At 45.5% G+C, this 26,993-nt stretch overlaps 1 protein-coding gene across 2 annotated transcripts; it reads left to right on the top strand.

The window, feature by feature from the left end:
- Vps33a (VPS33A core subunit of CORVET and HOPS complexes) lies at positions 1-25,949 on the top strand. Of its 2 annotated transcripts, none has more exons than XM_038346570.1 (13): positions 1-131; positions 1,339-1,404; positions 1,843-1,970; positions 3,296-3,482; positions 7,091-7,207; positions 8,798-8,972; positions 12,952-13,148; positions 16,011-16,137; positions 18,059-18,126; positions 20,375-20,512; positions 22,014-22,151; positions 24,220-24,388; positions 24,895-25,949. In XM_038346570.1, exons 1-13 carry the CDS (start codon positions 30-32, stop codon positions 25,074-25,076), a joined length of 1,794 nt encoding a protein of 597 aa, XP_038202498.1. In that variant the 5' UTR covers positions 1-29; the 3' UTR covers positions 25,077-25,949. The 2 variants fall into 2 exon arrangements, with proteins under 2 accessions (XP_038202498.1, XP_038202497.1); XM_038346569.1 differs by having other exon boundaries at positions 24,220-24,415.
- The last annotated feature ends 1,044 nt before the right edge of the window (positions 25,950-26,993 follow it).

The raw sequence follows: 26,993 nt of genomic DNA, 5'->3' as shown, positions 1-26,993 counted from the left end.
CGCCTGGGAAACGCCGGTGGCCTGGCAAGATGGCCGCGCACCTGTCGTACGGGCGGGTGAACCTGAACGTGCTGCGCGAGGCGGTGCGTCGCGAGCTCCGAGAGTTTCTGGACAAGTGCGCCGGGAGCAAGGTGAGGGCCGAGGCTCGGCGCCTCTCTGCCGGTCCGACGCGGCGCTGCGAGGCCTGGGCGCCGACCAGGCCGCTGCTCTGTAACAGCCCCGAGCTCCCTTCCAGTCTGGAAGCATCCATGCCCACAGCTCGATGGAGTTACTTGAAACTTTGAAAAGTTGGCCTTTAACACGGACCGTCTTGCTGATTAAAGCACCCGCTTTACAAGGAAGCCGGGCTGATAGAATTTCCTTCCCTTTTTCCCTCATTCTTAATTTGAGGCAGAGTCTCACTGTAGCCATGACTGGCCGCGAACTCACCGAGATCCACCTGCCTCTGCCTCTGGGTGCTGGAATTAAAGGCGTGTGCACGGCTCTGTTTTATTTTTTGAGTCAATTCCTGCCGGCATAGACTGTTCCTGGTTGTGTAACCCAGGTTAGCCTCCAGCTCCTCATTCCCTTGCCTCAGCCTACCAAGTTCTGGCTTTACAGACGTGAGTCTTCCTTTGCCCTGCTGTGAGATTTTCTTTTAAGCATTATTTTTTCTCTATTCTGAGATTTATGAATCATTCTCTAGGGAACTGTCAGTGCTAATCTGAAGAGAAAAATAAAACCGAGGTACCTACAGTTAATTTTGGAAAAAATGGGGTCCCAAGTAAGATGATTGCTTGCTGCTATTGAGTCAAGAAGGCAGATTAAATCACAGGAACCCAGATTCGACCGCAGACGATGCTGAGATCCGACAGATATAATAGATTTTAAGGACACTAGGATTATGACTGTGGTATTGTATCAGTTTTACTAAGTGTCACTCCCGGAGGAAGAAGGGATTACTGGACCTTGGTAGCATACCTGCCCCCCATGAAAGTTTTATTTCGACCTTTGGGCTATGAATGTGATCTTATCTATGAATGTGTAAAAATCTTAACTCCAGATTTTAGGAAGGAGGAGCTGGTTCAGTTCCCAGCATCTACAGGGCTAACTGATAACCATCAGTAACTCCTATCTCACCCTTGTGGCCTCCGAAGGAACTTCCCACACAGGCACATTCTCCAAGACAGACACACACAACTGTACATAAATTAAAATAAATTAAAATGGGAGTGGGGCGCAGGGAAAAAATAAACCTTAAAAAATGTATTCCTACAGTGTATAACTGCCATTGTCTGCCACTGTTGTTGGGATTTCTGAGACTGTCTGGCATAAGGGAGCATTTCTCCTCTCTTGCAGGCTATTGTGTGGGATGAGTACCTGACAGGACCATTTGGACTGATCGCCCAGTATTCTCTACTCAAGGTAACATGACACATGGGATCTCTTTAAGAGTTACTAATGAATTGAACTTCGTATTGGTAATGAGATTTTTACATCTCTTCCTGAATAACCACTTGCAAAGCTATTTAATCTGTACAAACACCGATATTAAGACATGGTTAGCGTTCTTTGCAGAGGGTGCTCTTCAGTGGTTGTGTACTTGCCTGGCATGCCCAAGGCCCTGGAATTGATAACTGGCACCATGGAGAAGGAACAGGAACAAAAAGCATTTTGCACACAGCACTGTCTCGTGTGGCCCTGAACTGGTGCCTTTGATGGTTTGCGGTGCTGGTAGTGAGACTGCCATGCAGAAATGATGGCTTTGTCTTGAAGCTTGGTCCTTTATGTGACTGAATTATTTATAAATCTAAAGATGATAGAGGTCAGGTTTTTAATAACCTTTTGTGTTTGCTTCCCTAGGAACATGAAGTGGAAAAAATGTTCACACTTAAAGGAAATCGATTGCCAGCAGCTGATGTCAAGAATATCATTTTTTTGGTCAGACCCAGGCTAGAATTGATGGATATAATTGCTGAGAATGTGCTCAGGTACATCAGAGCTTTGCATTTCAAAAGGAGTTGGGCTTTAAAAGGTTTTTTTACACTTACTTACTTATTTTGGAGATGGGTGTGTGCATGGTGCTTGTTTGGAGGTCAGAAAACAGCTGGTGGGAATGGGTTCTCTTCCCCCATGGAGGTCTCAGGGATTGGACTCATCAGGTTTGGTGGTAGGCGCTTTCCCCTGCTGAACTTTTCCTGCCCAGAAGTTGTTTTTATAGTGACTTTAATGCTCTGAGTACCTGTGCCTTGTAGCACCCTCTTGCCAGAGTGTTGGAAGGCCATCTTTTGGGAGAGTAGGAGCAGATGTGGCAGGATATTAGGGGAGAGGTGGGAGGCTTGTGAGAGAGCTCTGAGGAGCTGGAGGGAAGTAACTTCCCTCTCTCAGGATAACTGAGAGTTCAATCCTGTATCAGCAGAACGAACCCTGCCTTGAAAACACAGCACCCAAAACTTCTAATGGTCATGCTCTTTTCAAAATGCCAAGATGTAATGTGTTTGAATTTCATAAGCAAAATGAGTAAGAACTGGTTAAAGTTTAATGTTGGATCCAATCTATAGCGGAAGCTCTCAGCACAGGCTGCACTCTGGTACAGTTGATTGATGCAACCCTAAAAACTGTGGCTGCGTATGGGCCAATTTTGGAAGTCCACAAACAAGGAGACTAGGAAGTGGGAGTCAGGAGTTAGGTATTATTTTAGTAGAAGACTGTGTGTTAAGCTGGTTTGCTTAAAGAGGTTTTGTTTTCAACAATACACAGATGTCCTGTTGTGAGATCTGGAATTTTTAGTTCTCTCTGTCTGTTTCTTTGTCTCTGTCTCTTTCTCTCTCTCTCTCTGTGTGTCTAGACTAGAAAAGGGTGTTGGATTCCCTGGAACTGGAGTTACAGACATTCATGAATCATGTGATGTTGGTGCTGGAATCAAAGTTTGATTAAAAGTTTGGGTATGAGAGTCTGGTGTTTTTTAAGATTTGCTTATTTTATGTGTATGAGTATTTGCCTGACTGTATATGTGTGCACTGTGCACATGCCTGGTGCTTGTGGAGGCCAGAAGAGGGTGCTAGATACCTTGGAACTGGAATTGTAGATAATTGTGAGTTGCTATGTTGGTGCTGGGAACCAAACCGGTGTCCTCTGGAAGAGTAGCAAGTGCTCTTAACCTCGGGGCCATCATCTCTCCAGTCCCTTGAGAGTCTGTCTTTCTGTGTTTAATTAAGCAAAGTTTGTTTAGTGCCTGCCAGGCAGTGAAGATGAAATAAGAAAAACCTTTGACTCTAAGCAGCACATAAGCTAATAAAGTTTACTTCCTTTGCAGTGAAGACAGACGTGGCCCGACCAGGGATTTCCACATTTTGTTTGTGCCACGCCGGAGTTTGCTGTGTGAACAACGGTTGAAGGACCTGGGTGTTTTGGGATCGTTTATCCATCGAGAAGAATACAGTTTAGATCTCATTCCATTTGATGGAGACCTCTTATCCATGGAATCAGAGGGCGCATTCAAAGTAAGGCTGACATTTTCCTAACATCAAACTCATGTTTTAAAGGCAGGGTCTCACTGTGTGGCCCTGGCTAGCCTAGAACTCACAATATAGGCCAGGCTGACCAGGAACTCACAGAGACCCACCTGTCTCTGCCTCCTGAGTGCTGGGATTAAAGTTGAGCACCACCATGACTGACCTTTAGACTTCCATCTTTTTGGGATTATAACGTGGTGAGGCCCATCTCACATGCATACGAATGTCCAATATGTTCACTTTGGCAAATTTCCTGCTCATTTTTTTTTTTTTTTGCCTACTTCTCCTTCTCTTCCCTTTTTGGTGTATATGGCATGTGTGTGTGCAGAAGAGCACATCAGCACTGTTCCTCTCCATCTTGTTCCCTTGGGACAGGCTCTCTCCCTGACCTGAAGCTGAGACTGGTCGCCAGCAGGTTCACACATCCTCTCACCTGCGCCCACAGCTCCGGGGTTACACAGGTGCCTGTGGGGTCTTTTCACATGAGTGAGGATTCAAGGTCGGCTTGAACAGCAAGAGCTCCCCACACTTCACCCCAGTTTTTAAAGGGGTTGCCGTGCTCTGTAGCCTGTGGTGGCTTTACCTGCCATCCTCCTACTCAGCCTTCCAAGTGCTCTGATTATGGACCTGTTGGTTCCCATTGTTCTTTCTGTTTGTTTTTGATATTTTGTTTAATGTTCATTCATGGATATAAAGTATTTGTCCCAAATCTATTTTGCTATTTTAGGACAAGGTCTCATGTAGCCCAGACTGGCCTTGAGTTCCTGATCCTTCTGCTTCCACTTCCCAAGTGCTGGAATTGCAGATGTATATAACCATACCTGACTGGCTCCCACTTTTTGTTTTTCAGGATTTATTTATTTATATTTATTTTTTAATTATTTATTTATTGTTTTCTGAGACAGGGTTTCTCTGTGTAGCCCTGGCAGTTTTGGAACTCACTCTGTAGACCAGGCTGACCTCACACTCACAGAGATCTGCCTGACTGCTTCCCAAGTGCTGGGATTAAAGGTGTGCGCCCCACACTGGCTACGAATTCTTTATATAATATTCTAGTTTCACTTTCATCCACATGCTGTAGAATTCACTCCTTTATTTTTAAGGATTTTTTTCTTTTGATTCTTTACTAGGTTGTTACTTTTTGGGGGGTTTTGTGTGTGTGTGTGTGTGTGTGTGTGTGTGTGCGCGCGCGCGCGCGTGCTTTGGGTATTTTGTCTACAAGTATGGATATGTACTACATGTGTTTCTGGTGTCCACAGAGGCCAGAAGAGTGGGTCAGAATTGAAAATGATTGGCAGCTACTGTGTAGAGGCCAGAAATTAAATCTAGGTCCTCTAGAAAAGCAGCCATTGCTCTTAAGCCCTGAGCCATCTCTCCAGCCCCAGATTCACCCCTTTAATTAAACACCTACTGTCACAGCACCTGGGAAACTAAGGCACAGTTGAGAGGCTGAGGCCAGCTTGACCACAAAAGGGAAACTTCAAAACAAACGAACAAAACAAAAACCCTAATAATTAAAGCAATAATTTGAAAGTTTTGTAAATAGCTAGCCATGGTAGCACACACCTTTAATCCCAATAGGTAGATGCAGGCGGATTTCCTGGCCTGGTCTGTATAATGAGTTTCAGGATAACCAGGGCTACATAGTGAGACTCTGTCTCAACCCTGCCCTGTCCCTAAGAATCTGTAAACTGTAAACATATGTCACATAGTACTTTTTTTTTTTTTTTAGTTAGAAAGGACACAGAGTGATGAGGAGGCCATTTTACCCTGAGTGTCAGACCTCTTTGCAGAAGCCACACCAAGCTCACCTCTCACGCTTTTGTTTTAGTGGGGTTTAAGAACTCTTTTAAGTTCTTTTTCAGACAGGCTTTCTGCAGCCCTCACTCATAGCACATACACTATTTTGCCTGTATGTTCCCTAGTTTTAGGGCAGAGAGTTATGACTGAAGGTAATGCCACCCCCAGTTCTGATGGAGCCGCCTGGTGTTTCCTAGATGGAGAGACATCAAGAGATGTGAGATCTTTGTGTGCTTCTGGCTTTATTGTGCAGTGTATAAAATCTGAGATGGTGCTCACCCCACTGAATGTTCAGTGTCAGCACATAGCGTTAGCCCCTTCATTTTCCTAACTAAAGACTGGTATATCTAAAGTCACACAGCCTAGTAAAAGACTACAGGGCTTCTGTTGTGTGGATGAGTAAGTTTGGCGCCCAGAATATGAGCTTTTAAATATTAATGTGTAGTAGCATTCATTCTAAAATGCCCTTGTAGCTTGAAATGCCACGTGGGGTTCCCTATGCAAGGAGTGGGCTGTTAATGCATAGCACTCCGTTACTGACTGTCCTGGCGGGCAAGGGCTCCAGCTGGTCCAGTGTTGTTTCCAGTGCGTAGCCAGTATGACCGTCATTCAGGTTAAGTCTGTTGTTACTGAGAGTAGCTCAGAAGTGGAGCAATGTGCTTGAGGCCTTAGGTTTGATTTCCAGAACTACCAAAATAAGAAAAAAAAATCTGCAATGCCAGGTTTGGTGCACATGTTTAGGTCCAGCACTTGGGAGGCAGAGGCAAATGAATCTCTGAGTTTGAGGTTAGCCTGGTCTACCCAGCAAGTTCCAGGACAGCCAGGACTACATAGAAAAACTTTGTTTTCAAAAACCAAAAAAGAAAAAAAATACAAAAAAAAAATCCGGTCATTAGTTTGAAAATCTTTTTTTTTTTTTAAAGATAGCATTGTAAAAGGAGAGTCTTTATAGTAATAAAACTTTTTCTGAGACTTATTTATTTAATATGTATACAGTGTTCTGCTTGCATGAACCAGAAGAGGGCACCAGATCTCATTACGGATGGTTGTGAGCCACCATGTAGTTGCTGGGAATTGAACTCAGGACCTATAGAAGAGTAGTCAGTGCTCTTAACCTCAGAGCCGTCTCTCCAGCCCAGAATACAACTTTTTAAGATGAAATGAAGTGTGGAGTATTTGAAGTGCTCGAGAGCGTGCATCTCACGGCACTCTTGTCCTGGCTGTTGTCTTGGGGAAAGGTTACAAACATCAGCCTGGAGGAGTCAGAAACAAGGTGCTCAGAGTGAAGCCAACTTCTGTGAGGTCTTTTTTGGGACAGCCGCGCTCTGGGTCAGAACTCCACCATCCCTTCCTCAGCCCTGGTTCTTATTGTCCTCCTGCTTCTGGCTTTGAGTACTGAAGAGACCCTGAGGTAGTAGGACTGGGGGCTTTGGGACAAAAGGTGCCATTTTTTTTTTGTTTTGTGTTTTTTGAGACAAGGTCTCACTGTGTATCCTTGGGTAGCTTGGAATGCTCTGTAGACCGGCCGGACTGGCCTTGAACTCAGAGATTGACTTGCCTCTCTTCCTGGGATTAAAGGTGTGTGCTACCAAGCTGTACTACAAAAGAGAACCATTTTGGGTTTTTTCATTTCATGTTTTTCATTCTTGTCTTTTGCTTATCTCAAATGTGGTCTCATGTAGCCCGGGGTGAACTGGGACTCCTGTCCCCCTGCTCATCCTTCTGAACTACCAGCCCCAGCCAACATTTTGACGTGTAAATGGATGGCCCTCAGTAACTGGCCTTTGTCTCCACAGGAGTGCTACCTGGAGGGTGACCAGACAAGCCTGTACCATGCAGCCAAAGGGCTGATGACCCTGCAGGCGCTGTATGGAACCATCCCCCACATCTTTGGGAAAGGAGAATGTGCTCGGGTGAGAAACCTCTGTTTTCTGGTTTCATCCAGAATAGTGGTCGATGAGGGAGTCCCCAGACACGCAGTCAGTCCTCGGCACTCATGCATCCATGTTGAGGACTTGGTCTCATCCCTGTCAGTACTCACCCACTGGACATGTTAGCAGAGGTGACCAAGGTGACAAGTGTCTCTTTCACAGGCCACTTAGGTGGCTTTGCTGTTTAAATGCATCATAAGCATGGCATGAGGTGTGTAGTGTGACTTACAGTGAATGTCACGCATTGGAGAAGTTCCATCTGGGCCAGAGTCACAGAGCTCTTGGCTTTCTGTCCTGTATGAATGATCAGGTGACCAAACACAAATACACAACACAAAGTTTGGTATTGATCTTTTGACAAAATCTGTGACTGGGGACTGGAAAGATGGCTCTGTGGTCGAGTGCTTCCTGCCTTACAGAAGACCAAATTCAGTTCTCAGCACCCAGACACCTGTACTTCCAGATTCAGAGGATCCGATGCCCTCTTATGATCAACGTGGGCTCTGTACTCATATGTACAAAGCCACACCCAGACACACTTATACATATCAATAAAAACCCTAATCTTCTTTAAGTTTAGTTTATATGGGGCAGGATTTATGTGCATATTGTGGGTTTATATGCACCACTTGGGTGCAGGTACCCCTGGAGGTCAGAGGTTGTCTGGATGAATTCTTAGTAACTAGATTTACAAATGGTTGTGAGCCCCCAGAGGTGGGGGCTGGGAACTGAACCCAAGTTCTCTGCTGTAGTGATGAGGCGAGCAGGCCGGCCTGCTTTTCATCCCGCCCTGCTCCCCGCATAGCTAGCTTATGCCTCGAAATAACAACACACAAATAGTATTCATTTAAACACTGCTTGGCCCATTAGCTTCAGCCTCTTACTAGCTAACTCTCACATTTTGATTAACCCATATTTAGTAATGTGTGTAGCACCACGAGGGGTGGCTTACCAGGAAGATTCTAGCCTACGTCCTTCTTGGGTCAGAGTTTCATTGCATCTGACTCACTTCCCTTCTTCCCAGCATTCTGTTTTGTCTACTCCACCCACCTATGTTCTAACCTATCAGGCTAAGCAGTTTTCGTTATTAATTAACCAATGAAATCAACAGATTGATAGAAGACACACCTACATCACTCTGCAAGACCAGTAAGTGCTCTTAACCACTGAGCCATCTCTTCTACCCTAAAAATAACTAAATCTTTCTAAAAATTTTTAAAGCTATGACCAGAGGCTCACAGGTACCTTTGTTTCTCTCGGGAAAGCTGCTGCTTCCCTCACCATCTGCAGACACTGTAGAATGTAATTACCCCATGAAGCCAGTGTCACCTGGTCTGATACTGTGTCTTGGCTGGGGCCCAGGGGCCACTCTCCGCTCCCAGTTGGCATGGTGGTTAACCGCAGGTGCTTCTTGATAGCTGTTTATTTCGTTATCAGTCTGACCCTTGCTGCTTCCTTCTTTTTTTTTTTTTTTTTTTTTTTTTGCCTTTTGATTGTTGCTCTGTTTGTAGCAGAATCTTAAACTCTGCTGGTTCCCAGGAGGCTCCACTTGATTCCATGTTTTGTTTCCAGCAAGTGGCCAATATGATGGTCAGGATGAAGCGGGAGTTTACGGGGAGCCAAAACCCAGTGTTCCCTGTGTTTGATAACCTCCTGCTGCTTGATCGCAACGTGGATCTCTTAACGCCGCTCGCCACCCAGCTCACGTACGAAGGGCTCATCGATGAGATTTACGGCATTCAGAACAGTAAGTGCAGTGACACCAGCTTTCACTGGTCCCGACTGTGGAGGCTGCTGCTTTATGTTAGTCTCAAGCATTGCTTGAATGCAAAGGTCGAAAGGTTCCATCCTCATTTTTCTCCCCACCCCTTGTGTTTTGAAACAGACTGTAGCTGAAACTAACGTGGAGTTTATTATGTAGTCCAGGCTAGCCTGTGCCTCCCTAGTGTTGTGATTGCACTAAGGTGTAAATTACCACACCTCACTAAAGATCCATTTTCTAATGATGCTTTAAAAGTAGGGACTAATACAATTTTTTAAAAAACAAGTTGGCAGCATATAAAGTTATTGATTCTTGAGCTGGGTGGTGGTGCACATCTTTTGGTCCATCACTTGGGAAGCAGAAGCAGATGAATCTCTGAGTTTGAGGTCAGCCTGGTCTACCCAGCAAGTTCCAGGAGAAACCCTGTCTTAAAACAAAACAAAACAAAACAGGTGGCTGGAGAGATGGCTCAGTGGTTAAGAGCATTGCCTGTTCTTCCAAAGGCCATGAGTTCAATTGTGGCTCACAACCATCTGTAATGAGGTCTGGTGCCCTCTTCTGACATGCAGGCACACACACAGACAGAATATTGTATACATAATAAATAAATAAATAAATATTTAAAAAACAAAACAAAAATGCTATTAGTTCTTGGATTGCAAAAATCCCAAGAATGTCACTTGAGGAATCATTCCAGAAAACATGAAGGAGGTTGGGGTGAAGCTTTGTGTTGCCGTTTATTTTCTAGGCATTCTAAATAGTTGAGAACATTATACAACATTGCAGAGCCCCGAAAGTAATAAATGAAGACCATGAGAAACTGTATGTCCTGTTTATTCCCACTATAAACTGTGCTCATATTGGTATATGTATCATTTTCGTACAGTGACCAAATGGCCAAATAAGAACACACAGGGCAGGGAAGTAGCTGATAGGAGAGTGACACTCCCTGCCTCTCCCTGCCTCTCCCTGCCTCTGCCTGCCTCTCTCTGCCTCTCCCTGCCTCTGCCTGCCTCTCCCTGCCTCTCCCTGCCTCTGCCTGCCTCTCCCTGCCTCTGCCTGCCTCTGCCTGCCTCTCCCTGCGTCTCCCTGCCTCTGCCTGCCTCTCCCTGCCTCTGCCTGCCTCTCTCTGCCTCTCCCTGCCTCTCCCTGCGTCTCCCTGCCTCTGCCTGCCTCTCCCTGCCTCTGCCTCTCTCTGCCTCTGCCTCTGCCTCTTCCTGCCTCTGCCTCTGCTTCCCAAGAACTGAGATTAAAGATGTGTGTCAAAACACCCACCTTATTTAACTTTTAGAAGCATTTTTTGGGACTGGCGAGATGGCTCAGTAATTAAGAGTACTGGCTGCTCTTCCAAATGACAAGAGTTCAATTCCCAGCACTCACATGGCAACTCACACCTGTCTGTAGCTCCAGTTCCAGGGCTATGGGCACTCTCACATAGACATACATGCAGGCAAAACACCACTGCACATGAAATAAAAAGAAATTAAAGAAAAAAAAGAAATGCTTTTAAAAATGTTATTAATCTGCTATTTGACAGTTTCATGTATATATATTTTGATCATACCTTATTTAAAATTTTTCCCACATTTATTTATTATTTATTGTGTGTATGTGCACACACGTGTACTTGTGTATCTACTGTGCATATATGTAAGTCAGAGGACAACTTTTAGGAGCTGGTCTCTTCTTCCACCATGTGGATGCTGGGGATTGAATTTGGGCCATCGGGCTTGGTGACAAGCACCTTTACTTACTGAGCCCTTTCACTGGCCCCTGATTTTTATACTCTTGCGAGACAGTCTCCCTCTGTAGCCCAGACTGTCCTTAAGCTCTGGTCTTCTTGGTTAATCTCCTGAGTGCTGGGAGTTTAGGTTATAGACAGTGTCACCACCCCAGCCCAAACGTTATTGAGAAAGTCCTTGGCATAGAAGTCAGAGCATAGCCGGAGAAAAGGTGCTGACTCGTCTTGTGAGCCTAAGGTTAGACATTTGAAGTACTCTGCTGACTCCTGGACTGACCAGATGTTCCTTGCTCAGGCTTGCCTGCTTCACATTAGCTGAAGCTAGACCCATGTGGGTGGTGAACATCGGGAGAGCTCTGGGTTTGGAAAGAAGAGTAAAGTTCAGGTGGAGGTTCAAAAGAAGACAGACTGTAAATGCCGGCTATTTGGGGCAGCCAACTTGTCTTGAGTTGATGTGCACAGATGGTGAAATCCTCAGCAGCTGCTCAGGAGGTTGAGGTCACTAGGTGGAAGTCTTGGAAGACCAGCTGGAGTTTGAGCATAACAAGTGATTAGGCCAGAGGTCACAGCATGTGTAGTTTGCTTGGTTTGGGCCAACATATTTCTGTTAGCGTTTCAAATGTGAGGAATTATTAATAGTCTTGATTCATGCCATGTCTTAAAAAAATCTATGTTCTAGCAGTCCCTAGACCTCATTTCCACCTGGCAGCCAATGTCCAGGGGAGATGGCTCCTTTAGACAAGGTCTGTTGTACCCCTTACCATGAATGGATAGACACACACATACACCCAGGCTGCTGTTTGTCTCGGCCTGGCCTCTGTTGACATCCTGTGGATAAAGTTGTAAAGTCCAGAGACTGGGAAGCTCGTTCCTTTGGGGTAAGAAAGTCTAGAGCCAGCGGCTGTGGTCATAACCCTCTGCACACATAAACAGGCATAACAGAACGCCTGTGAACCGTTAACTGTAAAGTGGCCAAGGAGGTAAATTTTGTGTTCTGTACTTTCTATCATGAGAACAGGTGTGCTGCCAAGGGGGCCGGATGTGGACAGCTGAGGATAGAGATGAAGAGGCATTGCCATAAAGGACCAAGAGATGCAGGGCCTTAATGATACGGTCATATGGCTTGTATTTTTTAACTTGTTCCCCAAAATGGTATCTTACCCTCATTCTTAATTGACAGAAGTGTTCATTCCAAGATGCTGGATCATAGGTGGCAATCAGAAGAAGGGGTGAGCCTTTGCAGAGCATACTCCGAAGATGGCAAAAGGAGAGCCTGGAGTTTAGGACAAGGAAGGGTCTGGGCAGGGGTGGCCTCTGAGTGGGCCAGGACGGCTGTGTAAAGGTGCGAGGCAGGTAGGGACTGTCCAAGAAGAGAAAGAATAGGAACTCAGTCTCTTCGTTGTATGTTTTTCATAACTAAAATGCTAATTAAGGAGAAACTGGAAAAACAGCAGAGAAAACATAGCCCCTCCTATGGCCCAAACCACAGCAATGGCATTCGGTTCCTGGAAGTCTCTCTTTGCAGAATTCATTTTAGAGTGAAAGGGAATCAAGTTCTGCAGATTGTCCTCAGTTCCATACGTGAGGGGCAGGAGCACTGTACCATCCGTTCTCTCTTCCACCACCAGAGCCACAGGGACTAAGCTCAGGTCATCACTGAGCATCTTGCTGGCCTTAAACTCCACTTCTGATCTGGTGTAATAATGAATAGTGTCCCCTTCTGGTCTCCTTGGGTACCACATGCACATGGCATACAAATATATATGCAGTCAAAACATATATACACATAAAAATAATGAATTTTTAAAATTCCCACCACCTTTTGTTATTTCCTGTGAACACTCTGGAATTTTCTGTCTTGTTTGCTGCTGCTGTTTTATGGATATGTGGTGCAGGCTGGCCTCACCACAGTCTTCCTGCCCTTGCCTTCTGAGTGCTAGCATTCACCTGGGGCATGCCCACGTTGGTGAGATTTCTTTTGATAAACTCGACATTGTTGCAATGGTTTCTATGCTGTCCAGAATCAGTTAGAGCCGCAGTATGGCTGTTGAAGCAGCTGGGCCACAGAGAGTGTTAGCAGAGTGGAGAGCCCTTATCTTCTAACTCAGTAGTTGTGACTGACAAACCATCTGCTCTTCTGCAGTGAGTTGCTAGTGGCATTTTAGGCCCAGGCTTTTGACTCTTGGATCTTCCAATAACTGCTCAATAACCCTCCAACTTCAGGTTATGTGAAGTTACCGCCAGAGAAATTCACACCCAAGAAGCAGGGTGGCGGTGGCGGGAAGGACCTTCCCACGGAAGCGAAGAAGCTTCAGCTGAACTCTGCAGAGGAGCTTTATGCTGAGATCCGAGACAAGAACTTCAACGCTGTGGGCTCTGTGCTCAGCAAGAAGGCGAAGATCATCTCTGCTGCCTTTGAGGTGAGGCGAGCCTCGGCTGCCACCCTGCCCTCTGGGAGTGCTGAGGGGACAGCAGTCCTGGTCACAGCGGGAGCATTTGCAGCTCAGACTTCTGTTTACCTGGGATGTTTAGGTCTGTGAGTCAGGTATACACTAAACTAACAAATCATAAGAAAATTTATTTAAAAATAATTCCTTGATGTGCTCATAATTTTACCAGCTATTAAAGACAAAAGCAAATTTGCATGCGAGGGAGGTGCCCTGCTTGCCGACTTTTATGTAAAGGATTGAATCTTAGCTGATATTTGATACTTAGGACATGGGGCATCTTCAGTGGTTTTTAAGAGTGGATTGATACTTTGATTTTATAATCGTGAGTGCTGAGACTGACTCTTCTTGTATAATACACAGTGAAGACTAGCAGGGGTGTGTTTAGGGCCATTTTAGGAATAATGGGAACTGGATATGGTCACACTCCATTTTATCTCAGCACTTGGTAGCTCAATAGGCAAAGGCAGATGGGTCTCTTCGAAAAGGAAGGAAGGAAGGAAGGAAGGAAGGAAGGAAGGAAGGAAGGAAGGAAGGAAGGAAGGAAGGAAAGAAGGAAGGAAGGAAGGAAGGAAAAGAAAAAAAGGTGGGGGAGGAAGGAAGAAGAAATCATTGGAAATCAAAAGTTCTCCCCACAGAGTATGTGTGTGTGTGTGTGTGTGTGTGTGTGTGTGTGTGTTGTGTGTTTGTGTATGTGCACGTGTGTGTGCGTGCGTGTGTGTATATGTGCACGTGTGCTACATGTGCATATGGAAGCCAGAGATCAGCCCACCCTCAGGTAATGTTTCTTAGGAGGTATTCACTTTGATTTTTGCTGGTTTTGCTTTTGGGGGGTTTTGTTTGTTTGTTTTAAGGTGGGATTTCTTTGTGTAATCGTGGCCTGGAACTTCTGTAGGAAAATAATAGAGGTCTCCTGTCATTAGCCGTTGTGTTTCTTTTTTTTTTTTTTTTTTTTTTTTTTGGTTTTTTCGAGACAGGGTTTCTCTGCAGCTTTAGAGCCTGTCCTGGAACTCTCTCTGTAGACCAGGCTGGCCTCGAACTCAGAGATCCGCCTGCCTCTGCCTCCCGAGTGCTGGGATTAAAGGCGTGTGCCACTGCTGTCCCTCCCCCTCCAAGCCATTATGTTTCTATAAGAGCAAAAATCTTTCATCTAGTGAGAACAGTGCAGTTTATAGCATGAAGTAGCATTGAGTCTGAGCCGTGATGTCTAGGCAGCATGTGCGGCCTGGACTGGTGTGAGAACACACAAATGTAAGGGCTCCCTCTGTGCTGGAGGACGCACACCTGCAAGGGCTCCATGCCGAAGGAGGCACACCTGCAAGGGCTCCCTCTGTGCTGAAGGAGGCACACCTGCAAGAGCGCCATGTTGTATGTTCAGGGCCAGTGCCTTCGTGAGCACTGACAGAAATGTGTTTCAGTTAATTTTTGGACAACACGTGTTCAGAAACTTTTTGTGACCCTCATGTTCATTTACACAGTCTTGTACGAACCGTGAACCATAATTTAGGAGCTGGGTTGGGGCTGGAGAGATGGCTCAGCAGTGTAGAATGCTGCTCTTGCAGAGGACCTGAGTTCAATTCCCTTGGACTCACGTGGACATACCCACGCATAGACACATGCAAGTACACATAATTAAAAAATAAAAGAAATCCTTTTTTTGTTTTGTTTTAAAGAGGCTGGGCTATAGCACACCTATCTTATTCAAATACCTGCAGATTCAAGAGAGGATAAGGTTTTCTTTTAAAAAAAATACATTATTTATTTACTTTTCTAGTACCAGGGATTAAACTCAGGTCATCTGGACACGCTGTGCCCTTGAGCTGTGTCACCAGCCTAGGCTTTTGTTGCTTTAAAACTTTTTCTCAGGCCTGTATCAGCAGCGCTGTGTTCAGGGCTCCTCTTTTTAGGGGGCGTGAGAGCATGGGTATTGTTTTCATAAAAACTTCCCATGATTTTCTGTTATACCCTTTCCTTCCCCCAGAGGATGCCAGCTGTACTAGACAGACGTGGGATGCTGCTCGAGGAGAACACAGGAGGTCTGGCCAGCATGGCCCAGCAGGGGAGCCCACATGTGTGATCAGTGATAATGAGAGCAGAATCCCCAGCTGCCTCGTTACCACTTCCTGCCTCCTCTTTAGCCAGTTTGTTCTGGTTGCGCTGGTTTGGAAGTACGGAATTCGCTAGATTCACACAATGACTGTTTAGACTCTGCAGACAGAAACTGAGAGAGTTTCTGAAAAGTGCCTTTTGCCTTTGTTGTTGTGTTTCTGGTTTCAGGTGTTACCTTTCTTAGGGATTCTCTTTGTAGATTAACGCCATGTTCCTGAAGATAGTTTTGGATGATGTTATTAAAATGTTCTTGTCAATAATCGAGTTCACTTTGTTCATGGGCTGCATTCACTGTTGAGATCCAATGCCAGATGGCATTTGTTTCTATTACACAGAAAATTTTTGACTGTTTGTTTTTGATTTTTGACATTGTCTCATGGCTGAGGATGATCTTGAACTTCTAATCCTTTTGTCTTCCCAAGTGTTGTGGTTATAAGTCAGCTCTGGCATGCCTGACTTAGACTCTTTCTGCTGTGTGAGGCACTTAGAGCTTGTGTGTGTGTGTGTGTGTGTGTTTGGGGAGGAAAGGACAACTTGAAGGAGTTCTCCTTTCCACCCTGGGGTCATTTGATGGAGTTGCACCATGTCACTGTACTTACCTTCCTATGGCTTTGGAGCTGGGTTTAACCTGATTTGTATTTCCCTTTCATGATGATATTGCTAACACATCCTCTGGATATTCTCCTGCCGCCTCATGGTGCAGCTGCTTGTTCTGTTCTCTTGCAGGAGAGGCACAATGCCAAGACGGTGGGGGAGATTAAGCAGTTTGTTTCCCAGCTGCCCCACATGCAGGCAGCCAGGGGATCTCTTGCCAACCACACCTCAATTGCGGAGTTAATCAAAGATGTCACTAGTGAGTACCCTTTGTTGTAGCTGTTCCTACCTGGGACTGGCTGTGGATACATTGTCTAGCACCCTTGTCATTGGCACCTTGGTCCTTCCTTGGGAAAACTAGCCGTGCTTTATGTATTTATTTTATTATTTTAGTGCCTAGGATCAAACTGGGGCTTGTTAATGTGAAGCAGTGCTTGACCACTGAGCCACCCACAGCCAGTTCCATTTGAGCATCATGCTTGAGTCACAGGAGAAGGAAGTGTATGACTTGCTTAGGTACGGTCTCATGTAGCCCGGGTTGCCTTAAACTTGATGTATAGCCAGGTCTGACATGAACTCCTGATGACCCTCTTGCCTGCCCCTCTCCGGGATGGGGTGACAAGTTGGGGACACTTAATCCAACTAAGCATGTGACATTAATAGGAACGCTTGTCCAGGCTGATATATAGCCCAATGGTTATGAGCGTTTGCTGCCCTTGCTGTGGACCCCAGTGCAGGGCCCAGCACCACTGCAGGTAGCTCACAGCTACCTGTAACTCCACCCAGGAGACCCCACTGACCTCTGAGGACACTGTGCTCTTGCACAGACACACTCAGGTACACACAAGTCTTTTAAAAAGTTCCATTTGTGATTAACTCAGCTGAAGTATTAATTGTGAGGTCAAATACCTGGAATATGGATAAGAAAAAAGCACTCATCTAGAGGATGGCCCCGGTATGATATGAAACAGTATTTTCCCCATGATGTTTTCCTGTGTGAAGGTTATTTAATCAGGGCGGTATGGTGTTCAGGGTTTTGCTGAGACTTTGCTTTGGTCCTCTTAAGAACTGTGCAGAGCACCTGTAATCCTAGTACTTGGAAGGCTGGGGCAGGAAGACCATAAAGTCAAGGACACCTTGAGCTACACCGTGAGACTCTCAGACAAGAAAGAAAGGGGCCTGGGAATGTAGCTCAGTTAATGTGCTCTCCTACAGTACAGGCCTGGTGGTGTGTGCTGCAGTGCCAGTGTGGTGGGGGCACCGAAGGCAGGGGATCTGAAGTGCAGGCCCAGTTCACTTTATAGTGAGTTCAAGACCAGCCTGGGCTACACTAAACCTTGCCTCATAAACAAACTAAACCAGAGACACGTGCCTTTAATCCCAGCTGTCAGGAGGCAGAGACAGGCAGATCTCTAGTTCAAGGTCAGACTGGTCTACAGAGTGAGTTCCAGGACACCAGGGCTACACAGAGAAACCCTGTCTCAAAAAGTAAAACAAACGTCCCAGAGAATTATCACAGAGAGCCTCATGAGATATATTATTAAGGTATTAAGTCCTAATGCAAGCCCATCTGACTCAGATGGAGAAGCTGAGGAATTAGTTCAGTACTGAATAGCATCTGTTCAGTATGAAATGTTAAGAAATATGCTTTGAGGGAGGCTGGAGAGATGGCTCGGGGGTTAAGAGCATTGCCTGCTCTTCCAAAGGTCCTGAGTTCAATTCCCAGCAACCACATGGTGGCTCACAACCATCTGTAATGAGGTCTGGCGCCCTCTTCTGGACTTCAGGCATACACACAGAATATTGTATATATAATAAATATTTATTTAAAAAAAAAAAAGAAATATGCTTTTGAATCTTAGTTCAGTGTTGGGAAATTAGTCCTTTATCTGCTGGTGACAAAAGTAGGAATCAGTTGGCAGGAGGCTGTGCCCTGGGGAAGTTCACTGGCACTGAGACCCCTGCCTGGTCCTGACCTGTGTACCCAAAGCAAAGGGCCTCGAAGGAGCAGTGTGCAAGTGTAACGTGCAATGCTCTGGCATTTCCTGGCTGCTCCCAGTCTCTACCTTTTTGGTTTTGTGTGCCGCATTTGCTAATTCTGCTTATGAATAGAAGCATAGCACTGAAGCCAAATGACACTGCTGAATTTTTAAGTCAAAACTTTGCTGATTACATTTTAGCTTCTGAAGACTTCTTCGATAAGTTAACAGTGGAGCAGGAGTTCATGTCTGGGGTAGACACTGACAAGGTATGTGGGAGCCTGCTCTTCACCAGAGTGAAAGCCAGTCACGTATGGTTAGAGCCAGATCAGCGGTCCATTGCGGTATTTGTTGTCTATGTTGTTATTGTTTGAGACTAAAACTCACCTGGAGCCCTGGCTGGCCTAGAACTTGATATGTAGATCAAGCTAGCCTTGAATTCAGAGATCCCTTGCCTCTGCCACCTCTTTAGTACTCAGACTGACACTCTTCCTGTCCCTCAGCCATTGTCTGGTTCCACTTGTGCTCGCTCTCCCCCCCTTCTCTGTGTATGTGAGTTTGTGTGTAATAAAAAACGATATTTGCCTGTTGGGGTGGGGGCGTAGGTTATTGATAGAACAGTACCTGTCTAGCATGCCTAGAAATCTTGGGGTCAGACCCAATATTCCTAAAGCAAATAACAACAACAACATTGTACATATACACACAGACACACACCAGCTCGGCGTGGGGACCCACACTTGTAATCCTAGCTCTTGAGAGATGGAAGCATTTAAGGCCAGCTTTGGCTACATAGCAAGTTTGAGGCCAACCTGGGTTACAGGAGACCTTATCTCAAAACAACAACCAATGCAGGCCACTTTTACAAAAGAATTTGTTATGTAATTTTTTAAAATATTCATCACCATTAAAATATTAATTGTTTGGGCTAGAGAGATGGCTCAGTGGTTAAGAGCATTGCCTGCTCTTCCAAAGGTCCTGAGTTCAATTCCCAGCAACCACATGGTGGCTCACAACCATCTGTAATGGGGTCTGATGCCCTCTTCTGGCCTGCAGGCATACATGCAGACAGAATACTGAGAATACTATATACATAATAAATTAAAAAAAAGTTTAAATAAAAAAATATTAATTGTTCAATTTGCAAAGGTTCCTATTTTTTAAAAGTATTCCTATCACTTCATGCTAGGTAAATTGTTGGTATTTGGTAATTTTTTTTTTAGGTAGACCAAGCCACATAAGCCCCAAATATTCAGCAGCCACTAAACTGTCTGTGAGGTAGATGTGTCCGCTAAACTGTCTGTCTGTGAGGTAGATGTGTCCACTAAACTGTCTGTCTGTGAGGTAGATGTGTCCGCTAAACTGTCTGTCTGTGAGGTAGATGTGTCCGCTAAACTGTCTGTCTGTGAGGTAGATGTGTCCACTAAACTGTCTGTGAGGTAGATGTGTCCACTAAACTGTCTGTCTGTGAGGTAGATGTGTTCACTAAACTGTCTGTGAGGTAGATGTGTCCACTAAACTGTCTGTCTGTGAGGTAGATGTGTCCGCTAAACTGTCTGTGAGGTAGATGTGTCCACTAAACTGTCTGTCTGTGAGGTAGATGTGTTCACTAAACTGTCTGTCTGTGAGGTAGATGTGTCCGCTAAACTGTCTGTGAGGTAGATGTGTCCACTAAACTGTCTGTCTGTGAGGTAGATGTGTCCACTAAACTGTCTGTCTGTGAGGTAGATGTGTCCGAGCAGGCATTGATTGCCCAGTGTTGTCCTCACCACCTCACCTCACGCTGGTGTGTGTGTGTGGTAGCCGTCGGGTTGGAGCACAGAGATGAGGGAGACTCCTTCAGCCCAGGCGAGGAAGTCAGGAAACAGCCTTCCTCTCTCCTGCTGTCTTTCTTTGCCTAGAGCTGCCCTTTAATACAGCTCCTCATGTTGTGGTGACCCACGACATGAAATTATTTTCTTTTTCTTTTTTTTTTGTTTACAGTGAAGGTTTATCATTAACACCAACAGTGACTGAACTGTATTTAGCAATTCCCTCATAGGCAAAAGTTGACTCACTTCATCTGCCTCCCACTGACGCTAGCAGTCGCAGCTGTCAGTGGTTTGTGATTTCTTATGTCGCCGTATCATTTCGTTGCTGCTTCATAACTGTAATTTTGTTATGAATCGTGATGTAAATATCTGGCATGCAGATGGCCTTAGGTGACCCTGTAACTACGACCCCCAAAGGGGTCTTTTTTAATTTTTTTATTTTTTATTTTTGGTTTTTCGAGACAGTTTCTCTGTAGCTTTGGAGCCTGTCCTGGAACTAGCTCTTGTAGCCCAGGCTGGTCTCGAACTTACAGAGATCCGCCTGCCTCTGCCTCCCAAGTGCTGGGATTAAAGGCGTGCGCCACCACCTCCCGGCTCCCAAAGGGGTCTTGACTACAGATTGAGAACCACCGTTTTAGGGGAATATAGGAGATATCAAATTGTTTTAAGTCCTTGGGCTATTAGTCTGTTTCTGTTTCATTTCTAGGTCAACAATTACATCGAGGACTGTATTGCCCAGAAGCATCCGCTCATCAAGGTGTTGAGACTGGTGTGCCTCCAGTCTGTGTGCAACAGTGGGCTCAAGCAGAAGGTTCTGGACTTCTACAAAAGGGAAATTCTCCAGGTAGTAAACTAAGGAGGGTCTATATGCCGAGAAGGAGCACGTCTTTTAACTCTCACAGCTGCTGTTTTAGTTAGTGTGAACACGAGCTTGCTTTGTTTGAGAACCTGTTGTTTGTTACTGTGTGTACACATCATGGCATGCATAAGGGGGCAGGACAACTTCAGAGTGTGTTTTCCTTCCACCTCCGTGGAGCTCAGCACATGGCATGGCAGGTGCTTCACCCTCTGGACCTTCTCAGCAGCCTTGTCTTTAACTTCTATCACCACCATCCTTTTAATCTAAATTTTAAAATTATGTTTGTTTATTTAATTATTTAGCATGTTTATGTGTGTTTGCACATGTGTATATGCATGCTTATGTGTCATGATATGCATGTAGAGGACAGAAGATAACTTTTGGTAGTGAGCTCTTTTCTTCCACCATATAGACCCAAGGATGGAACTCAGGACATCAGACTTGACAGCAGGCATCTTGCTAACCCTTGTGGAAAGTTTTATTGCATTCTTTGATTGATTTGCATGTGTGTGTATGTACAGGACAAATTTCTGATTGTTCCTAAACAGGCTTAGCTTGTTAGACTTTATAGTAATGGGGAAGCCCACTGCTATTAAAAGATGTTTTTTTTCTTATAGCCTGGCAGCATGCCACACACATGCACTTGGGAGCAGAGGCAGATAGAGCTCTGTGAGCTCCAGGCCAGCCAGGGCTAAATAGTGAGACCCTGTCTGAAAAAAACAATTTTCCCATTTGAACGTCTCAGGCAGGTGGTTATTTGTTATTACCAGTCAGTGCTCAGTGTATTGTTAGTTTTTGTGGATTTTGTTTTCCTCTTTCTTTAGTTACACAAATGACAGAAATTCTCATGAGATTCCAGTATTGCAGAAGTGCATGGAGCAAGCCAATTGTCCCCAGCCCTGCTCCAATTCCTGTCTCTCCCCAGAGGTTCCTCCTCCTTCTATTTCTTCTTTGCACGCAGGCTGTGTATGTACACAGGTTTCCAGTCGGTATGAGCTCCAGGTTAGTTAGCATGGCTGGTACAGCAATCTACGGGTAGCTGACATGATGTTTGTAAAGTGTCTCGGGGGGCATTCCACAGGGCCAGCGACCACTGTTCTTTTTAAAAAACAAAATTCTATGTGCAAAATTTTACTATGAACTATTTTTATTCTTCTCAGTGTGCAAATAAGCCTTTGAGAGCTAATATATACTGAATAGAAATACACTTTCTTTAATGCTCAGCTTGGATCGGAAACTCTGACTTTAAAGTAAAAACCTTAAATCATTTCTGAAACAAGGAGCAGGGCTAATATTGGTGGGCAAGCATCTAAGAGTCCCAGTCACCACACCCTCTGCCCTGTCCCCTGCACTCTACACTCAGTCCTGACCTTGCTAATGAGCCCTGGGGTACAAACCACATTGATTTGTTGGAGTGCTCCTCTTTGGAAATCTGCAGAAGCCCTTTTCCTGACCTAACATAACTGCCAAATGCCTTCTCCTTCAGACCTACGGCTATGAGCACATACTGACCTTGAACAACCTGGAGAAGGCTGGCCTGCTAAAAGCTCAGACAGGGGGCAGAAACAATTACCCAACGATTCGGAAAACGCTACGGCTCTGGATGGATGATGTCAATGAGCAAGTAAGATGTGTTCCTGGGCTTGATTCTTGTAGTTCACAGTGACAGCGTGCACACTGTAATCTGTACATCAGCTTTGCTTCCTGAGTGTCTCTTCACATTGATCTGTTCAGTGTGGGTGTACAACTTGAAGGGGTTGGTTCTTTCCTTCTACCATGTCAGTTCTGGGGCTTGAGCTCAGGTTGCCAGGCTTGGCAGCAAGTGCCCGTACTCTTTGAGCTCTTTATTCTTTTCTAATCATTTCCCCATGCTTCAGGAAAGCGGTGCATATGCGTACGGCATCCATCCCAGTCTCAGTAGAGACAGGATGCTGTCAGATTGGATAGCTTGAGGTAATAAAGATGTGAACAGTGTGGGCCCTTCACCAACTGTTGTTGCTCACAGTTGCAGGCTACAGACCATCAAAGCTGGGAGTCCCAGCAGCAAGAGCTTGAGGGAGCCAGGTGCAGCATGTCCATCGGGACAGAGAGGATGTGCACACCTGTGCTAGCCAGTGCTCCGTGACTCTTTACACGCATTAGTCAAGGAGCCCTTCCCGCGATGGTGCCTAATGTAATCAGTCATGCTCAGAGGCCCATCCTGCAGTTAGCGTCCATCACACCAGCTGAGGCATGAAGGACAGGTGATAGTTATTAGAGAAACCTGTCACAGGAACCAGAGAGAACTGTGTGGCTGACGGCTTCTGACCTCCATGTGTGTCACAGACCAGGGGGCAGGGCAAAACAAGCCAGGCCACAGGCTGCTGTCTGCTCTCCAATTGTGCCGTGGCACAAACAGAAGTCATGGGAGTGTTGGCACAACACCTACAGGCTTCTGGGCACAGGGCCTTGGGAAGAGGTGCAGGAGATGTTAGAAATAGTTCACATCCTTACATGTAAGCCAGTCAACTGTGCACCGGGAAGGGAAGCAGCTCCTGCCACAGATAACGTTCCTCACAGAGGACACTGTGTGGCCAGGCTTTAGTCCTTCCATGGGGCGTCTGTGCACCTCGCAGCACTCCACACTTCCTCTGTGCTCGTGTCTGCAGAGGTCCTCTTGGTTTTAGAGTCATCACTCAGTGCGATGCTGCCAAGCTTGTATTGTCCACATAGTGTGCTAGTTCACCACTGTCTGACCTTCTTCCCCTGGAACGCCTACTGCCTACCAAGGGCTAGATCTAAGAACCTTCCTGGTGCCCCATTCCGTTCTGGTTCTTTTTAATACTACTAAGGGTTTTTTGTTTGTTTGTTTGTTTGTTGGTCCTGAAAATTAAACCCAGGCCTCACACATGCTAAATCTGCTTCCTGTGTGTGCGCATGTGTGCGTGCGTGTGTGCATTGTGTATGTGTGACTCAGTGTAGTCTAGGCCAGCCTCTAACTCCCTACTAGCAAGTGACCTTGAACACCTTGATCCTCCAGTCTCAGTCTCCCAAGTGCACACCTGTAATCCCAGCACTCCAGAGTTGAGGCAAGAGGATCCTAACTTTGAGACTGACCTGGCCTACATAGTGAGATCCTGTCTTAAACAACAAATGATTAAAGCGAAGCCAGGCTGTAGGTATGGTTCCAAGTACCAGCATCATGTGATCCACAAGCTCCTGTGACTCCAGCACCTCCTTGATTCTGCAGGGGTCTGTATGCTTCCATCTACAACTCACAAACAGATACCTGCTGTACACATAAGTCAAAACAAACTTTAAAAAAAGAAAAACGTAAGCTGGGCAGTGGTGGTGCACGCCTTTAATCCCAGCACTTGGGAGACAGAGGCAGGCGGATCTCTGTGAGTTTGAGGCCAGCCTGGTTTACAAGAGCTAGTTCCAGAAAAGGCTCCAAAGCTACAGAGAAACCCTCTCTCAAAAAAAAAAAAAAAAAAAAAAAAAAAAAAAAAAAAAAAAAAACCAGAGAGAGAGAGAGAGAGTAACAGACAGACGTAAAGCCCTGGGTGCTAAACACAGAGCCCCTACAAGGTGGATTGGAGCAAGACACAGGCAAGGGGTATTTTAAGTTTCTGTTTCCTAATCAAGTAACTTCAGTTACCAAAAAACTGCAGGTGGCTCTCAGTCTCCGTATTTTTTTCTTTAACTGTTGACAGAACCCCACAGACATTTCCTACGTGTACAGTGGTTATGCACCACTCAGTGTGCGACTCGCTCAGCTCCTTTCCCGGCCAGGTTGGCGGAGCATCGAGGAGGTTCTCCGCATTCTCCCGGGACCCCACTTTGAAGAACGGCAGCCATTGCCCACCGGGCTGCAGAAGAAGCGTGAGTTTATCTCCCATCCACAGTCAGGTGTGCTGTTGATGGGGCTCGTGTTGTGCAGTTGCTTTGTAAAGTCGGTTGCTAATGCACATTGGCAGCCCAGAGCTGTGCTGTGCCCTTGTGAATAGCATATTTCAGTCTGCACTGAGACCCCCAGGACTCGGGGTGTAAGATCAAAATCAACATTCCAGAGCCTCAAATGAACCGGCTATACCAAGATGCACTTGACCTTTTTATACTTCTCTGTTTTTAAATATACTTATGATTTGTGTGTGTTTGTGTGTGTGCCTGGAGCGTTCAGAGGCATCTCCTGAAGCTGGAGTTACAGACAGTTGTGAGCTGCCTGATGTGGGTGCTGGGAAATTAAACTTCCTCTGCAGGAACAATACACAATCTTAACTGCTGAGCCATCATCTCTCCAACCCTTTTATATACTTTTAAATGAAAAAAAATATTTCAAGAAGCAGCAGTAATAGATACTTTTGAATTCTGAAATGTTTACCTTTTAGGCCAACCCGGAGAAAACAGAGTCACGCTGATATTTTTCCTCGGGGGTGTCACCTTTGCTGAAATCGCCGCCCTGCGCTTTCTCTCCCAGTTGGAAGATGGAGGCACTGAGTATGTAATTGCGACCACTAAACTGATGAATGGAAGCAGCTGGATAGAGGCTCTCATGGAAGAGCCACGATAAGTCCGGAAGACATGCCGTGTCCAGGATAGTAGTTTTGTGTTGAGGACTAAGCCAGCATTATCCGAGTGCTTGCTCTTTCCTGCGGATTTGCGTCGCCAGTCTCTTACCAGTTTGATTCCTAAGGCAAGTTTTGTTTCCTTCTGAAAAAAATCAGCTTTGAAGAGTTTCTTGATGTAATGAAGTTTCTGCCCTCTCTGATTTAGCTGCATCTGTGCAGGTTCTCTGCCTACGAAGGACTGAAGAGCAAGCAGCTTCTGCCAATTACCCATACAAAGGCTCTTCTGACTGCACGTTAACTCCAGGACATGCCAGTGGAGATGCCGCTAATGGGGCTTCAGTTTTCTTCCATGTCCGTTGTGGCCCCAACATCAAACTGATCCTACTGTGTGCAGTCGCAGCTCTTAAGTTTCTTCACGCTGCTCTGTGACCATGGTAACTGCCATATGCACCTCTTTAGCATACCGGCTGTACTCAAGTTCACACATCACTTTTGCTCGAATACACGCAGCTGATCGGTCCCTGAGCTGGTGACTGCAGCTACTGTGGTGAGTCTCAGTTCAGCAGTGACAGGTGCCACGACTGAGAGCAGGCATGTTGGTGAAGCTGGGCGTTCCTCATCTCAGCATCCGGAGACATTAAGGGTGCCAAGCATTGCACCCAGCGATGGCTTTTCTGCCATCATCCAAGTCTTCAGAAAACAGCCTGTCTAAACACTGCCCAGCTCCCATCCCAGGGTGCGGCTGCTCTGGTTAACTACTAACCACAAGTTTTCTTCTCATTTTCTTCATGTAGAATTAGGAACAGTTCACTGCACATTGTAAGTGAAAGAAATTGCGTATTAAAAAATACAGGAATAAAAGGTGGCAAAGATAATGTTTGTTTCTCATGGAATGAATTTAGCCTTGATATTCAGTATTTGGAGGGGTGGGGAATAAGGTGGGGGTGATTCCCAAATGGGAAAACCTTCTTGGCTCAGAACACTCTTTTTCAGGCTCTTGTTCTTCCAGGGAGTTGGTTTTACCTTCGAGCCCCAACACTGGCTAGTCTCAGCTGCCAGGGAGTGCAGCCCACCTTGTCTTCAGTGTTTCCCACTCCCGGGATTCTGTTCAAGTTTGGTCAAGTCTCCTTGGCTGGGGTGTTTATCCAGTGAATAGATGCGCAGTTGTAATCTCATGTGTCTGCATTTGTTTCTGAGTCTATATTTGTTTGCTCAGAAAATAGCAAGATCAGCTCCAAAAATGTACTCAGCAGAATACTTTTTTTTAAACCACACACTTACTTCATCTGTGAACAAATAGAAATGGTGATAATAGTATTATGCCCTTTGATGCACTCAAAGCTGTCTTTGTCTCTTAAGAGTGTGTTCTAACAGCTGGGCTATGGTGATGCACACCTTTAGTCCCAGCACTTTGGAGGCAGAGGCAGGTTGATCTCTGAGTTCAAGGCCAGCCTGGTCTACAAAGCAAGTTCCAGGACAGGCTCCAAAGCTACAGAGAAACCCTGTCTCAAAACACCAAAAAAAAAAAAAAAAAAAAAAAAAAAAAACTCTGAGAAAGGCTGTGGGAACGGAACACTTATTCTTAGAGAAGTAGATTGTTTATATGCTATGTCTGCACTTTTGTTGAGTTGGTTAGATGGACCATTCTGCCACACCAGCCAACCTGATAAAAGAAATCTACGTAGATGCTATTAATTTACACATCTTCTGTTGCCTTGAATCCAGAAACTAAGTACTTTAACTGGATTGACTGTAGAGCAAGAGAGAAACGGTCTAGGGAGGGACGACTGAAATGGGAGGTTTCTTGAGAACCAGGAAGGTCTCCATATGAACCCTATTCCATTCCTGCTCTACTTGTGCTAGAATTGGGTTGTGATTGATCACTGCATGCTGGTCTGCCTTGTTCTCAGTTGTACACA

This window comes from Arvicola amphibius, chromosome 10 (assembly GCF_903992535.2).
Source record: "Arvicola amphibius chromosome 10, mArvAmp1.2, whole genome shotgun sequence".
Lineage (NCBI taxonomy): Eukaryota > Metazoa > Chordata > Mammalia > Rodentia > Cricetidae > Arvicola > Arvicola amphibius.
The sequence above is the reverse complement of the archived record's forward strand: the minus strand, read 5'-3'. Positions and strand labels throughout refer to the sequence as shown.